The 17,542-nt window shown below is 37.4% G+C and overlaps 1 protein-coding gene across 4 annotated transcripts in view; it reads right to left on the bottom strand.

Annotated features, from left to right (window-relative positions):
- Positions 1-17,542, bottom strand: part of RYK (receptor like tyrosine kinase) — a 162,627-nt gene that overhangs the window by 56,943 nt on the left and 88,142 nt on the right. For 3 of the 4 annotated variants that reach the window (XM_064277290.1, XM_064277292.1, XM_064277293.1), the window contains exons 7-9: positions 14,735-14,835; positions 10,209-10,343; positions 8,221-8,307 (exon numbers count right to left, since the gene is read on the bottom strand). In XM_064277290.1, the coding sequence (XP_064133360.1) occupies positions 8,221-8,307; positions 10,209-10,343; positions 14,735-14,835 (323 nt within the window). The remainder of the gene's footprint in view (positions 1-8,220; positions 8,308-10,208; positions 10,344-14,734; positions 14,836-17,542) is intronic. The other variant, XM_064277291.1, reaches the window with a different exon arrangement.

The following is a 17,542-nucleotide window of genomic DNA, read 5'->3' as shown; positions in this document are numbered from 1 at the left end:
CAAATGGCATAATAAAGAAAATAAAATGGTCTATATCCCACTGGATGAGTAGCATCTGGGATCGTAAAAGCTTGCGAGTGGTCACCCAAGACACATCTATTGGTCCTATCCCATCTGGAACCAAAGACAAAATATTAGCCCAAAGGACTAAAGGACCACATGAACCAGAGACTCCACCAGCCCGAGACTAGAAGAACTAGATGGTGCCTGGCTACCACCAACAACCACTCTGACTGCGATCACAACATAAAGTCCCAGACAGGATAGGACAAAAATGTAGAACAGAATCCAAATTCATGAAAAAAGACCAGACTTAATGGTCTGACAGAAACTGGAGGAAGCCCCAGGTCTATCGACCCCCGTCACTGCTAACTCAGAACTGCAATCACTCCCGAAGTCCACTTTTCAGACAAAGACTAGACGGTCATATAAAACAAAAAATAACACACGTGGGAAACATGCTTTTTAGTTTAATCAAATATACAAGACCAAATGGGCAGTTCCTGTCCAAAAGCGAGACAAGAATCAGGAAGACAGGAACTGGACAAATGGACACGAGGAAACAGGGTAGAAAGGCGGAACATGCTACCACATTGTGGGGATTGTAACCAGCGTCACAAAACAATATGTGTATAAATTTTTGGATGAGAAATTAACTTGAGCTGTAAACTTTCATTTAAAGCAAGATAAAATTTAAAATAAAGAGGTAAGGGATGTAAGTAAATATGTAGTTTACTAAGAAAAGAAACAAAAATGACCAAAGCATTTGCAAAATCCACAAGGATTTAACAAAATTACAAAATGACTGATTCTCAGCCTTGTTCCAAAGTAAAGAAATGCAAATGAAATCAGGAGATACCATTTTCCCCTGTCAGATTAGATGCCTGGAAAAATTCAACTACCTGCCAGTTTGGGTAAGAGTGTGAGGGAACAAATCCATCAAGAGCAACTTGCACGGGGATGGGGCGGGGAGGGGGGGGGAGGGGGGAGGGAGGGCGGAAGGCAGTACAAATTAGTACAGCCTTTCAGGACAATTGAGTAATATCTAACAAATTTTTAAAATGCACATACCCTTTGCCTCATCAATTCCACTGCTAAGACTCTACCCGATGGGTATTTTCATAATGTAACCAAACCAAACCAAAAACCAAACCCATTACCGGCAAGTCAATTCCAACTCATAGCGACCCTATGGGACACAGTAGAATTACCCCATAGGGTTTCCAAAGAGCAGCTGGTGGATTCGAACTGCCGACCTTTTGGTTAGCATCCGAGTTCTTAACCACTGTGCCACCAGGGCTCCATATAATGTAGCAAAGACCTTTAATTGTAACAGCAAAACTCAACCAAAGAGTCCATTAACAGAACCAAAAAATACCAAACCCATTGCCGTTGATTCCCACTCATAGTGACCTTGTAGGACAGAGCAGAATTGCCCCATAGGGTTTCCAAGGCTATACATCTTTACAGAAGCTTACTGTTACATCTTTCTCCCTCAGGGCAGCTAGTGGGTTCCAATCACTGACCTTTTGCTTGGCAACTGAGCGCTTTAGCCACTGCACCATCAAAGCAAAACTCAAACTAATCAAAGAGTTCATCAATAGAGAAGTAGCTAAATTGGCACATGAGAATACTATGCAGCTACTTAAAAATACATATATGCTAGATCTATATGTACTGCAAGAGGAGGATCTCCAAGATACACATCAAATTTATGAAGTAGGATGCAAACTCCGTGCTTAGTTTGATCAGTCATGTTTTAAAACTAAAATTATCCAAAAAAGAAAAAAAAAATAGATACATGCAGGTGTGTTTTCCTTCTTACCCAGAGAGGGAATCATTAAGAAGTTGTTCGCGGTGGTTACTTTTAGGGGTAAGAGGATTTATGTTTTGTGCCTTTCTGTCCTGTTTATACTTTCGAACCTTACAAAAGTACAACGAGAAAAAAATAACCACAAGGGTTCTGACTGGATATTATGGCCCACTTACTGTTTTCTTCTTTTTACCTATTTGTAGTTAAGAACTAATAATTAATAAAAGAACAAGTCAGCTAAAATTGGCTTTTAGTTCAAGGTTTTGAAACAAAAACATAATAATACAATTTACCAATATCTTTAATCTTCGCTTCCAAAAGAATCTTTCAGCTATTAAATATTTGCATAAATCCATAAGGATTCATCATTGCACAGGGGCCACTATCTTAATAAAAAAGTATAGAGAAATTTCTCCACTGTTTCAAAGGAATATTTCCATTAAGCGAATAGTATGCTTCAATTAATTTTCACTATAAAAGCAAAAAAAAATTTTTTTTATAAAAGCAAAGATGAGTTTTAATGTTTTAAAAATGATTTTCAGATTGTAAAACAAAATTGAGTGTAATGTATCCTTAAAAGCATTTTTAATAGAAATGAATTGACAATAATTTTGATATCAACAGTAAAAACGGTAATAACTTATGAAGCTTCTGACCAATGTCATGGGGGGGGGAGATATTAAGATTGGCAAAGCCAAGATCCACATCTCAGCCCCACCTAGTAAAACCCTGAACCAACAATAAAACCCAGTACTCTGAACTCTGGCACTATGACATGGCATGCCACACTCACCCCTTAAAAGTTGTGCTCTCAAAGCTGAGAAAGCTCAAATTTCATTTACTTCCAAGTCTAACCAAATCACTCCTCTCACTCCCTCTCCCATTACTTGCTCTTAGTGTCCCCTTTTCAGACAACTTTTTCTGTTTAAGACCTTTGTAGGAGTCTAAAATGGGAGGACAAAACACCAAGGACTGGAGGCATTTCATGCCTCTTTGGAAAAGGTGCTTCACCCCAATGTCTGCTGGAATAAACTCTAGCTGTCTAAAAATTGTTTAAAATGTGGGAATATTTAATAAATGGCAGAATGTGCCTTTATTACTCTTCTGTAACCTAAATTTTCATAACATAAGCAGGGGGCTGCTAGAATCTTTTTTTGCATTGGAAACTAGTAATATTTAAAAGTCCCCAGCCAATTAGTAAGAGTGTCTTCTCCACAACTGGTAGGGAAATCAGTGTATACCAAAAGGTAATTTCAGGATGTCATTTTATATATAATATATTCAAGTTTTAACTTTGATAAGCATGTTCTATTAAGAAAGGGACACCTCAGTTAGATGGTGATCTATGAAAGCTTTCAACTGGAGAAAAAAATAATTTTCTCTAGTTAATAAGAAAAATTCACTTTCCTAAGTTCCTTTCCTTGTCTAGTCCTAGTCTTTTAAATCGTGAAAGGTCTACTTTCAAGATGTATACATTGGGAAGGATATCATAAAATAACTTACATTCTGAAAATTGCAAGGAAGTACAAAATGATTTAAAGAACCAAACACTTCTATATTTCTAAAACTGTACAAAATTTAGCGCCTATAAAAGAAAATAAGAATTTAATACCAATAACCTCATACTGATTCACTTATTTTATGGAATTCAATTTCACAATATTTTAAAGTATGAAACTTAGATTTTTATTTTCAATGTCTGCAAATTTATACAGAATATCCATTAAGTCTCTGTAAAAAATTACGAATTTTTTAAAATGCCAAACTCTAATTCTCTATGTCTAAAGGCAAAAGACAATAATGTTTCCAAAAAACTTATTTTTCTGTGTTTTTAAACCTCCCTTCTAATCACATAGTATGTAACAATGCATATAGAGTCATCAAAAAAGTCTGTCAGCTCTGTGTAGCTTCAATGTAAAAAAAAAAAAAATTTTCCAAAGGATAAATCTAAGAGACAATCATATGGAGTAATCTCTCTAATAATTTTGAGGCAAGTACATTATAGTGTAGTCACCGCACTTTCTCTTGGTCTCCATACCTTGCCTAAGGACTCACTGTGCTTTCTCTTGCTTCCGTCCAGCTCGGCGAGAACATTATAATTCCAGCAGTAAGGAGTGGAAACAGCTAAATGACTACAATTCAAGTATACACGGAAAGAGGAATCTTATCTTGTGAAACAGTCCTGGTATCCGCATTGTGTTTTCTTATCAACAGTATTTCCTTTTTTCCTCCCCTCCAACCCTAAATCAACCCAAAGCAGTACAGAAACCTCTTCTGTTAAGTCAAGATTCATTCAGAACAAATTTTAGCCCAGTTCTAAATTGACCACACAAGATTTATGACCCCAGAAATATTAGAATTAAGGGGAAAATATTTCCTTTAAAAAAAATATGGAAGGGGGAGGAAAAGTTAGTTTGTGGTTTTATTAAATTTATGGTTCAAATTTTACATTTACAAAAAGTAATAGGTAAGGCTAGACAAAGAAATAAAGGTCATCTGGATTGGCAAGGAAGAAGTAAAATTATCTCTATTTGCAGATGACATGATCTTATACACAGAAAACCCTAAGGAATCCTCCAGAAAACTACTGAAACTAATAGAAGAGTTCGGCAGAGTCTCAGGTTACAAGATAAACATACAAAAATCACTTGGATTCCTCTACATCAACAAAAAGAACATCGAAGAGGAAATCACCAAATCAATACCATTCACAGTAGCCCCCAAGAAGATAAAATACTTAGGAATAAATCTTACCAAAGATGTAAAAGACCTATACAAAGAAAACTACAAAGTACTAGTGCAAGAAACTAAAAGGGACCTACATAAGTGGAAAAACATACTTTGCTCATGGATAGGAAGACTTAACATAATAAAAATGTCTATTCCACCAAAAGCCATCTATACATACAATGCACTTCTGATCCAAATTCCAATGACATTTTTTAATGTGATGGAGAAACAAATCACCAACTTCACATGGAAGGGAAAGAAGCCCCAGATAAGTAAAGCATTACTGAAAAAGAAGAAGAAAGTGGGAGGCCTCACTCTACTTGATTTTAGAACATATTATACAGCCACAGTAGTCAAAACAGCCTGGTACTGGTACAACAACAGGCACATAGACCAGTGGAACAGGATTGAGAACCCAGATATAAATCCATCCACATATGAGCGGCTGATATTTGACAAAGGACCGGTGTCAGTTAATTGGGGAAAAGATAGTCTTTTTAACAAATGGTGCTGGCATAACTGGATATCCATTTGCAAAAAAATGAAACAGGACCCATACCTCACACCATGCACAAAAACTAACTCCAAGTGGATCAAAGACCTAAACATAAAGACTAAAACGATAAAGATCATGGGAGAAAAAATAGCGACAACGTTAGGAGCCCTAATACAAGGCATAAAGAGAATACAAAACGTTACCAAAAATGATGAAGAGAAACTGGGAGCTCCTAAAAATCAAACACCTATGCTCATCTAAAGACTTCACCAAAAGAGTAAAAAGACCACCTACAGACTGGGAAAAAATTTTCAGCTATGACATCTCTGACCAGCGCCTGATCTCTAAAATCTACATGATTCTGTCAAAACTCAACGAAAAAGACAAACAACCCAATCAAGAAGTGGGCAAAGGATATGAACACGCACTTCACTAAAGAAGATATTCAGGCAGCTAACAGATACATGAGAAAATGCTCTCGATCATTAGCCATTAGAGAAATGCAAATTAAAACTACGATGAGATTCCATCTCACTCCAACAAGGCTGGCAGTAATCCAAAAAACACAAAATAATAAATGTTGGAGAGGCTGCGGAGAGATTGGAACTCTTATACACTGCTGGTGGGAATGTAAAATGGTACAACCACTTTGGAAATCTATCTGGCATTTTCTTAAAAAGTTAGAAATAGAACTACCATACAACCCAGAAATCCCGCTCCTCGGAATATACCCTAGAGAAATAAGAGCCTTTACACGAACAGATATATGCACACCCATGTTTACTGCAGCACTGTTTACAATAGCAAAAAGCTGGAAGCAACCAAGGTGTCCATCAACAGATGAATGGTTAAATAAATTATGGTATATTCACACAATGGAATACTACGCATCGATAAAGAACAGTGAGGAATCTGTGAAACATTTCATAACATGGAGGAACCTGGAAGGCATTATGCTGAGTGAAATTAGTCACATGCAAAATGACAAATATTGTATAAGACCACTATCATAAGATCTTGAGAAACAGTAAAAACTGAGAACACATTCTTTTGTGGTTACGAGAGGGGGGAGGGAGGGAGGGTGGGAGAGGATTATTTACTGATTAGATAGTAGATAAGAACTACTTTAGGTGAAGGGAAGGACAATACTCAATACAGAGAAGGTCAGCTCAACTGGACTGGACCAAAAAGAAGTTTCCGGGATAAACTGAATGCTTCAAAGGTCAGCGGAGCAAGGGCGGGGGTTTGGGGACTATGGCTTAAGGGGACTTCTAAGTCAATTGGCAAAATAAATTCTATCAAGAAAACATTCTGCATCCCACTTTGAAGGGTGGCGTCTGGGGTCTTAAATGCTAACAAGCGGCCATCTAAGATGCATCAATTGATCTCAACCCACCTGGATCAAAGGAGAATGAAGAGCACCAAGGTCACATGATAACTATGAGCCCAAGAGACAGAAAGGGCCACATGAACTAGAGACTTACATCATCCTGAGACCAGAAGAACTAGATGGTGCCCGGCCACAACCGATGCCTGCCCTGACAGGGAGCACAACAGAGAACCCCTGAGGGAGCAGGAGAACAGAGGGATGCAGACCCCAAATTCTCATAAAGAGACCAGACTTGATGGTCTGACTGAGACTAGAGGAATCCCAGCGGTCATGGTCCCCAAACCTTCTGTTGGCTCAGGACAGGAACCATTCCCGAAGACAACTCATCAGACATGGAAGGGACTGGACAATGGGTTGGAGAGAGATGCTGATGAAGAGTGAGCTACTTGTATCAGGTGGACACTTGAGACTGTGTTGGCATCTCCTGTCTGGAGGGGAGATGGGAGGGTAGAGAGGGTTAGAAACTGGCAAAACGGTCACGAAAGGAGAGACTGGAAGGGCTGACTCATTAGGGGGAGAGTAAATGGGAGTATGGAGTAAGGTGTATATAAGCTTATGTGTGACAGACTGACTTGATTTGTAGGCTTTCACTTAAAGCACAATAAAAATTATTAAAAAAAAAAAAAAAGTAATAGGTAAAATATCTTCCAAAAGTGGCCAAAAACCAAGTAGGACCTAACTTAATATTAGCCTTTAAAAGTGTTTCAGGGGCTGGCAAGGGGGAGAGTGAACAAAATGCATACTGAGAGATACAGAAGTTAAATCATTTGTCTAGAAAAGAGAAAATGGCATGTGTGTGTCTGTTGCATGCTTAAACAGGCAATTTTGCTAAATGAGTTCCCCAAAAAGTTTTTGTTAGACTCACACACCCCTGCCTTTTAGAAACAGTAAGTATAAATTCTTCATATTCTCCAGGAATTCATTTAAGGAAATTCAGAAACACAGTTCTTGTAAATTAACTTTGTAAACTCCATGAAATGTTGTCATTTCCAGTCAAAAAACTGAATTTAATTTTTCTTTCAATTTCCAGATTCAAGATGCTAAGTTTGCTTTTCAGAAATAAGTATCTTCTTGTCATCCCAACCTACATCAGACCTGTGAGGCATTGAGCACCCTATAGATCATCATACTTTTCTTTCTCTCAAGATGAGTGAATAAAGACTTAACTGAAGATTATTTGTTTTTGCAAATATCAATTAGAAATAATAAAATTCTAATATTTTAAAAGGTCTAATTGTCCAGTACTAGAGAATAAGGCACATATAAAAAAAAATCCTAACATATTTTGATAGGGAATCTCTAATGGATATGAATCAATAAATGAAAATTTGGCATCAAATTTCAAAAGATGATCCAAAAGGAGAGTATGTGAAAATATAAATTAGTGCTACCTTTTAGAGAACAATATGACAATATCTATCAATATTTTAAATGGGCCAGCAGTTCCAACTATGGATATACCTGCAAAAGGATACCAAGAAATATAAACATATAATAAATGTAAATATACATACATATAAATATAATACATATATATACACACACACATACATTTATACACACACACAATAAGGATAATTTAACTAGAAGTCTCCATGATATCTAATAAATGCTTGATTTATCAGACTTTATTTTCTATACCTAATGAGAATAACTGAAATTTTCTAAAGAATTGGCCTAAATTAGTTCAAAGGTCTGGCACACACACTGAGAATTTGACACACAATCTCGCTGGCCTGCGCCACCTTAGCAGGAAAGCATTACAGACACAACATAAAGGTAAAAGCCTACCTTTAACTGTTTTCACAAATGTTTGTTTTTCTTTATTTGGATCTTTTTCATCTAGTAAAATCCCATGGAAAATACGTCCAAAAGTACCTAGGAAAAAAATTAAAGAGATCGTAAAATTATAAAACTTTCTGGTACAACATAACTTAAACATAACAAGGGCATATGTGATAAACAACACTACTCTAGACCTAGTATAAAAAAGTCCAAATCCTTGGTTTTTAATGATGATGGCTAGAAGTTTTTTGTTGCTGTGAAATGTCTTAACTTGCTCTGAGAAATACCTTATCTAAACTATATAAGGAAACCCTGGTGGCGTAGTGGTTAAGGGCTACAGCTGCTAGCCAAAGGGTCGGCAGTTCGAATCCACCAGGCGCTCCTTGGAAACTCTATGGGGCAGTTCTACTCTGTCCTACAGGGTCGCTATGAGTCGGAATGGAGTAGACGGCACTGGGTTTATCCAAACTAATTATATGAGAATTCTTTCTGTATTATCCTAAATAAACTAGTGATAGAGCCAGGAGCACTGGAGCTCAGTAACGGGGTATCTGAGTTTCTAGGATTATCCCTGAGCAATGGTGAAAGAAGAAAAATGAACTCTTCTCTCTGTTGTTGCAGAGCTTTAAAGGGTAGCTTTAAGAGAAAGGCAAAGGGCACAAGTCCAAGATTCAGACAATCCTGGGTTCCGATCCTGGCTCTACTACTCACTACTTATAGGGTCTCAGGCAAGCTGTTTAGCCTCTCAGGTCAGCTTCCACATTGGCAATACGTGTTCCTAAACCTTATATAGTAGGAAGAGAAGCTATGACATTTTGGGGGGAAAAGTAGCTAAACGTGAACTATGAAAATCCTTACTGGTATTATTTTGTAATGGCTAATAGAACGCTCCCTAATGAGCAGATGATCATTGAAAATTAATCTCATTTTACCATTTTTTTCTCAATGGAAACTTCTTCCTTTCCTTCACAATTTAAAAGACATGCTTGCAAAAAGTAAATATCTTTAAACACTCTAGTCAGAGCTACGTATCCTGACAATCTGAGTGAAAAAATGCTCATAACTATCAGCTCTCCAAATGAACTGGACCACTTAAAAAAAAAATGTTAATTGGCCACTGTGTTTTCTTTTCTGTAATCAACAGAATTTTAAAATAAACTACTCTGGGCCTGAAAATACAGCATAACTCATGTCCATCCAAAACATTCCAAACTGAATCATGGCAGGAGTAAAAAAGTAATTCTCTATTTAACGATTTAGAGAGTTCCATGAAATATTTTATTAATTTCCATTCTCTTCTTTCAGCTTCCCCTCAATCAATACCCTGAAACTCAAAAAAGAAAGCAAGGACCAAAGGGAAAAGGAAAAGAAGGGTACTAATATTTACTGAACACCTATTATGTGTGAGTGCACTTAATATACAGCATTTCATTCGATCTTGATAACTAATCTAAGAGCAGACATTATAGTCCAAATTCACACAAGAGGAAACCAGAACTTGAAGACGAGACATTTAGCGATTTCTCCAAGGTCACACAAACAATAAATCACGGGATTGGGATTTGAACTTGGGTCCAACTCCAAAACCCATGCAATGCTCCTGTTAAAACTCCCACACTGTCGGAGGGAAAATGACTTAGAATATTTCAAAGAGACTTGCTGGGTAGTGATAAGCTTAACTAAAAACTAAACATAATATGTACTTTAAAGCTAACAAACGCTAATATATATGCTTTTATATACTTGAAAGTTAAGAACTATGCCAAAGCTGTGTTAAGGCAAATTAAAGATCTAAAGAAAAGAAAAATAAAAATCAGTTTTGTAAATGAAATAAACTGTGCAGTGTTTTCCACAAGCAGGATCTTATCTTCTATCCTTATCTTAGAACAGACACAATAAGAGATGAAATTCTTAAAAATATTTCAAACAAAAAAATTTTTATAGAGTGGTAACATTATTAAATCTTCCTTGAAAAACTAATTTTGGGATAATACCTTCTTGGAGTACATCTTTTAGGGTTATCCTCTCCCTGGATATTGCTATATCCTTCACCTTGGCTTTGGCCTCCAAAAGAGTGACACTTCTCAGGTCGTTCTTCTCTATCCGCAAGGTAGGATAACCTGAGGAGCCAACAAAGCCAAACCAAGCAATATAAATACCCTTATTATGGCATCAGAGTCAACTATTCAATTAGAACCTCATGGCTTAAGTCACACAAATAAATGAATGGGGGATCATAAAAGGGAAAAGGCATTTACATGACTAAGGAGAGCTACCTATGAAGTTCATACTAATATTTTAAAGAAACACTCTCCAGCCTCCCACGATCTTACCTCAAAACATTAAAATGAGGAGTTAAAATGAGAAATCCTAAAAAATAATATTATAATTACAAACAGCTCAACTGGCTTTCAGCCAACTATTATGAAATTTAATTAAATCCCTCTTATGGGCAGTTCTTCAAAAAGATTGTCTAATATAATCTCATAACAATACAATTTTTCTAATGAAGAGATATTTGAAAAACACTAACTTTTCTAACAAAATATATGGCACTGTTTTTTCCCCCTTGCTCTTGTGTGTCTTTTGTTATTGAATGCTGAACACTTAGGGTAGAAGAACAGTAGAAAATAGGGCAAACAGTGTTCACACCCAGAAATGAGGACACCTCTTCTGACAAGTTGTCAGTGTTGGGGGTTAAGTCATTCTAGTCAGTAGCTGGGCTGAGTTCGGGTTTTGCTGCTGTTAGTTATATTTAGCACACCAGACTTCAAACTTCTCCAGTTGTGGACTGCTGCTACCCTGTGGAGCCTGGTGAGGAAGGCTTTTTCTCAACGTTTGTACTGCACCTTCAGCTTTCAGAAGTCCTTGCCTTCAGTACCCTTAAGGGGTCCTGCCCCCAGGCTCTTGCCTCTCTCCCCAGGGTAGATTGCTGCTGCTTGTTCCTCAGTGTGAAGTTCACGGTGAGGACAGGGGTTTCTCAGTTATCCTGGGCAAGCCCTATGCACCTGGATCTCAGGGATGAGTCCTTCTCAGTATTCATGTCCCCCTCCTCTGAGCCCACAGCTGTCAAACTCTGCCTTGTATCTATCGGAAATCTTGGTGGGAGAGTGTTTCCACATTGGTAGCAGATCACTCTGGACGCAACTAGTTACAGAAGCCACTGACAAGCGCGTATGCTATATTGGAGGCATGAAGAAACGTCACCACTGCAGGCTCTGTACTCTGCAAAATCACATTCTTAGAAGTCCTTTGATCTGTAAACTTCTCATCCAGAATCGGGACTTAAAAATAGATCTGTGCTTCAAAAGAGCTGCTGTTGGAGACTGGCAGGTGGTAAGCGAGGCACAGTCTGTTTGCGTGTTCAAAAGACACCAACCTGTGTGTCAAAAATATAACAATTATACCTAAAGACACTACGTACTTAGAGAATGTACCTAAGACCCATTAAGAAATGTTTCATTCTCAAACAATAAAAATTTCTTTATTCCTGTTATTCATGGATCTTTTTCACCCAGTGACAAAAGGTACCTAAGAATATGCTTGCAAATGGAAAAAATAGGGGACAACTTTCTTCCACTTTCATTTGTGAGTGAATTTTTATTGTCAATGTGGAAACATAAGTAATTAATATAAGTAAAAATGTTTTAGTGATCAATGTTCACCAGTTCAACTTTACAACAACTGTAAATTAATCTGTTTAAGATTTCTGGAAATGCCAAGATTTGAATTTTTTAAAAATAAGCAAATTTCTTCTTAACGATAACAAAAAAACTATAAATAAATGCATTTGCATTGAGTTTTTAAAAAGCAGTTTGTTTTTCGCACGTACAATAAATGAATTATCTCCTTACGGTAATATTTACCACTGAAAACAAGTAAATTTCTTATTGATGGCAACTAAAAATTTTTTTAAGAAATAAACGTGTTTCCATCAACTTTTTAAAAACAGGTTTTTTCGCATATATATTAATTGAATTACCTACTTTCTTAAGATCATATCCACAATCAAGAATAGACTCTAATTGGCAAAGCTTGGCATCCAAAAATTAAAAGCAACGACGTACCTTTTCTGAACAGTCTAAACTCCTTTCATATCTATCATAAAAATCCCTGATGACAGAGATAAATATGTTTTTTCTTTTGTTGGTGGTAATGGTAGTTGCTGTTATGATGTCTCTTAAATTTCTTTTAATCTGAAGTGTTCCCTCCTTCCCTTTTCTTTCTGTCACCACCTTGCTGAAGAAACTGGGTCAATTAACCGGCATAAAGTCTGGTACCAACTTCTTTGAGTATCATTTAACATATTCCTCTATCCCCTGTATTTCCTGTAAACTGCAAGTCTGTTCTACAGCTTTGATTAATTCAAGTTAACATTTGGGGGGCGGGGGGGTACGCAAGAATACTTCATGGATGGTTCATCATATCCAGGGCTACAAAATATCTAATTGTACCACTTTCAGCGATGTTAAGTTTCATCAGTGGATTCAGGTGATGACAGCTTGATTCTTTCACTGTGGATTTCCCCGTTACCTTTTCTTTTTAGGGCTTTAATCATTGATGGTCTTTTCCTGAACAAAATATTTTATTGTTGTTGTTGGTACGTGCCGTTGAGTCGGTTCCAACTCATAGTGACCCTATGTACAACAGAACGAGAACCACTGTCTGGTCCCGGGCCATCCTCATAATCATTGCTATGTTTGAGCCCATTATTGCAGCCAGTGTGTCAATCCATCTCACTGGGGGTCTTCCTCTTTTTTGCTGACCCTCTACTTTACCAAGCACAATGTCCTTCTCCAGGGACTGGTCCCTCCTGATGAGATGTCCAAAGTATGTGAGACACAATGTCATCATTCTTGCTTCTAAGGAGCATTCTGGTTTTGCTTCTTCCAAGACGGATTTGTGCATTCTTTTGGCAGTCCAAGGGTATAGTCAATATTCTTCGTCAACACTATAATTCAAAGGCGTCATTTCTTCTTTGGTCTTCCTTATTCACTGCCAGCTTCGCATACATGTAAGGTGACTGAAAACACCATGGCTTGGGTCAGGCACACCTTAGAAAAATTCCCTAAATATCGTATGACACTACTTACATGAAATATCTAGAATAGGCTCATGTGTAGAGACTAAAGCTTATTAGTGGTTACCAGGAACGGGAGGGGAGAGGAAAGGGGAGTCATTGTTTAGGAAGCACTGAACATCTGTTAATGATGATAGAAAATTTGGCAACAGATACTGGTGATGGTTACACATGATTAATGTAATGAGCGTCACTGAACTATGTAAGTAAACAATGTTGAATTGGCAATTGTTGTGTTATATATATTTTTACCACAATAAAAGAGGGAAGGAGGAAAAAAGAAAGAAGAAATATTTTCCCGCATCAACTAGGACTATCTTGTTATCTGAAACGTAGTTCATATTGATAATTGTCAGAATAAGCTATTATCAGTGCCTTAGTCACCTCTGATAATGATCAAATTTTTAAAAAGTTATCATTATAAACTTGTGAATGTTTGTACACTTTATGTTTCAATCCGTTGTAGCCCTTATTCGTTTTGATGTTCAAATTATTCCATTGCTGGCCAGTGGGAACTCTTTAAGGCTTTGGCAGCTTCCTAGATTTCTGGCTCAGTAACATGCTAGGTTTACCTTGTGCATTTCCTGCTCCAGACCTGGCATCAGCATTTCTCCAAGGAATCCTGGTTCTTTTTAATGGGAACCAGTACTGACAGACCACATAGGGCATTATATGGAGGGCAGATAGTCATAATCTTATTTTAGTAAAGACTAAAAGCTAGCCCAGGGAAGGTAAGTCACTTGCCTAAGAAAACCTAATTAATCAATGGCACCACTGACTCCAGCCCTGACTTAGGCTCTCTGGCCCACTGTTTATCCTGATGATTATCTTGTTTCTTATTTTTATGGTAATGATTCCTCATTATGTCTAAATTATACCCTAAGAATGATTATTTTCCTCCTAAATATCTACATGTTACAGCTTGTGTAAACTTTACTCAAAATCCTGTCCAAAAAAGGAAATCAGATCCTATGCTCTGAACTCTCCAACGGTACCTAGCTTCTCATCATCGTTAGAAAACAATGTAAAGTCTTTACCGTGACCCACAAGACCATGAAAAAAATTCATTAAACTCCAGTCTCTGTTTGTATACAGCTCAATGGCTTGTTTCATTTAACTACCTGAAAGCTTCCCTTCCGAATTTCTATAGAAGTGGTTCAGTAGCCCTTTTAAAATTAATCTATGGAACTCTCCCCAAGTCAAGACTAATTGTAGCAATTTATATTATTTTTTAATCTCTCGATTTTATAATGTCTCATTCCATACCCTAGAAAACAAAAGTCGAAGATCAAGCCTATGTTTGCACATATTAGATACTAGGTACACAGTATGATGCACGTGGCCCACAATATACTGGCCGTGCAGGACCACCGACAGACTGTGGTCTGCTGAACACAGACAGCTTCAGTAAATCAGCTTTAGAATTAAATTAACTCTTACTGGTGATGGGAGTTGCATTGTTGGGCGTGTCGGCTCTCAGATACTGAGTCGTCTGGGTGGATGGCTGAGACAGCCCTTGGGAACTACTGCTGGCACTGATGCTACAAACAATTTTTAAGAGAAAAGTATTTGGCAAGTTAGTTTTAATGAAAAATTTCTTTTTTATACATACAAAATATATATACCCATTTTAACCAGCCTAAAATCCTGACAGAGTTATAATAATGCATGGCCTCCCCATCACAAACGTTTCATATTGTAGAGTTCTATCTTTTCTTTCCTTTCCTTTCTATCTCCAGAGGCATCAAGCAGGTTCCTTTTATCAAAGGCATCCAGAAATGTAGGCACTAGTCCTAAGAAACCACAGCTAGCAGGCCTGAGCCTCACACAACCATTTGTTAGGGAACAATGCATCATTTCTTAGGAAAAGTGTCCATGCTACTTCAACTAGATTACTTTTAGAAAAGACAGAAGACTATCAAATCAAATTGAATGTGCCAACACGCACAAAGCTTGGCAAGGGGTATTGCATCATATTCAAGTTTGTTTAATCACATACACTTTGCTTCTTCTACTTCTCCAAATCCACCCTTTTTAGAATTTATGGAACTTCTCAGAAATCTGTAGTACTTGAGGCATTCTAATTCATCATATATTTTAAATAATACAGGAGACCCAGAAGATGGTAGTAGGTTCAAATCACTGCTAACCCTGTGTTCAAGATTACTACAAATTAATGCCTCTCAACGTGTACTTCTGTGTCTTCAATGGTAACAACCTTGCCTTTTTCACTCAAGTCATCCTTGGGAACATTCCATCCTCACTGCCCCAGCCGTTGTAATTTTTCAGCAGTGGAGAAGTGAAACAGAGAAATTCAGCATCAAAAGTGAAATCAGATGGCAGGATACAATCCCCTTCAGGATAGGTGTTACATTCCTCCCTTAGCTACATCATCAGTATAGCTTAATCAGTGGCTGCCATCTTTTCTAAATATGCAAAGTTTTTTTTAACTGACTTTTTTCCACATGATAGTACTGCATTTTGTAAATGATTGAGAAAACATATAACGACAAAAGGCTGTGATATAGACAGCAACACTTATATATGAATTTGAATGTTACCAATTTCAAGAGTCTACACACACATTCGAAAAATATATATAGCATCCCAGGCAATGAGCACTATAAGTCCCTATGTAGCCCTTTATCCCTAATAATACAATCTATTACTGTAATTAAAATAGTTCTGAAAGGTCATAGTAATAATTATAATAGCAACTTCCTGCAACAAACATTTGGAAAATACTGCTTATATGCAAGCCGCTCTGAAGATTCATGTTTGCCTGATAAAATGCCCTCCTGCGTGTCTTCCCTTAAGACCTCATTATCATTTTAGGTTACCTACTTCTTCCTGTGTCTACAGTGAGCCCTGTCTCCCCAACAACTTTGCCTGAAGATGCTTTTCAGTTCACAGAGAATATAACAAGGACTCATCAGTCTGTCATCTAGCAAGAGTTCTGGAAAATCATTTAAGGCTGGAGGTTATTCAGGAACTGATCTACATAAGTCTACATAAATGGTGGGCATGGGACAATATGGTGAAGAAATGAAGAGCTTAAACCTTAAAATCAAAACTACCAGCACCATTTACGAGCTGTGTGACTGACTAGGGAAAACTATTTAACCTTTCTGGAGTCTCAGATTCCTCACAGACAGAATGAGCATAACACACAGAAACTTGTGAGAGCCTGAACTAACTTGTTTTTCTGGTTCTCACAAGTTTTCTGCCTTTGACAGGGTGCAATCTTACCACTTTTCTATCACTCTTCACTAGGAAAACATTCTAGTTTTCCTTCTCTAACAGGTTTCCACCTTACAGAGTTTCCCCCTTTCGTAGGTTTTACTGCAGCACCTCCTGAGAAAGTTGCTAAAAGGATTACATGACAAAATATAAGTAAAGCATTTAGCACATTGTCTGGTCTCAGTATAGATTTATAAATTACTATTCCTATTCTTTTTTATTATGACTGTTATGATACATCTCTAACCTCAGAAAGATGAGCCATAGGGCAGCTGTTTTTGTAGTTTTGACCACCACTCAAAGATCAGACTAGAAAGCAAAATTGTTAGAGAAGTCCAGGGTTCAATAAAGAAGGGGAAGAAAAGCGTTACCATCTTCAAAGAGGGTAGAAATAAAGGACTTTAGTTTACTGACTCCAAGAATGGGATTATGAAAACCCACCTCTCAGGATTTTTTAAGGCTCAAATTATATGACATATATGAAAGTGCTACTTAAATATTACTTGAAAGGAACATACGCTAACAGATGAATTAAAAAAATCACAACTCAAATTAATTACAAGCAGTTACTGATTACAAACAAGTTCCATTCCTAAATTTGTCTTTAAGTCAAATCTGTACGTATGTCAGAACAGTTAGGTACAGTTTGCAGTTCGTATCTAACGTCCCCCATGCGTCCGTCAGTTTGTCGTACTGTGGGAGCTTGTGTGTTGCTGTGATGCTGGAAGCTATGTCACCAGTATTCAAATATCAGCAGAGTCACCCATGATGGACAGGTTTCAGCTGAGCTTCCAGACTAAGACAGACTAGGAAGAAGGACCTAGCGGTCTACTTTTGAAAAGAATCAGCCAGTAAAAACCTTACAAACAGCAGTGGAACACTATCTGATAGAGTGCCAGAAGATGAGCCCCTCAGATTGGAAGGCACTCAAAAGACGACTGGGGAAGCGCTGCCTCCTCAAAGTAGAGTCGACCCTAATGATGTGGATGGAGTCAAGCATGCGGGACC

Source organism: Loxodonta africana, chromosome 26, assembly GCF_030014295.1.
Source record: "Loxodonta africana isolate mLoxAfr1 chromosome 26, mLoxAfr1.hap2, whole genome shotgun sequence".
NCBI classification, from domain to species: Eukaryota; Metazoa; Chordata; class Mammalia; order Proboscidea; family Elephantidae; genus Loxodonta; species Loxodonta africana.
This window is presented reverse-complemented; position numbering and strand designations above follow the sequence as displayed.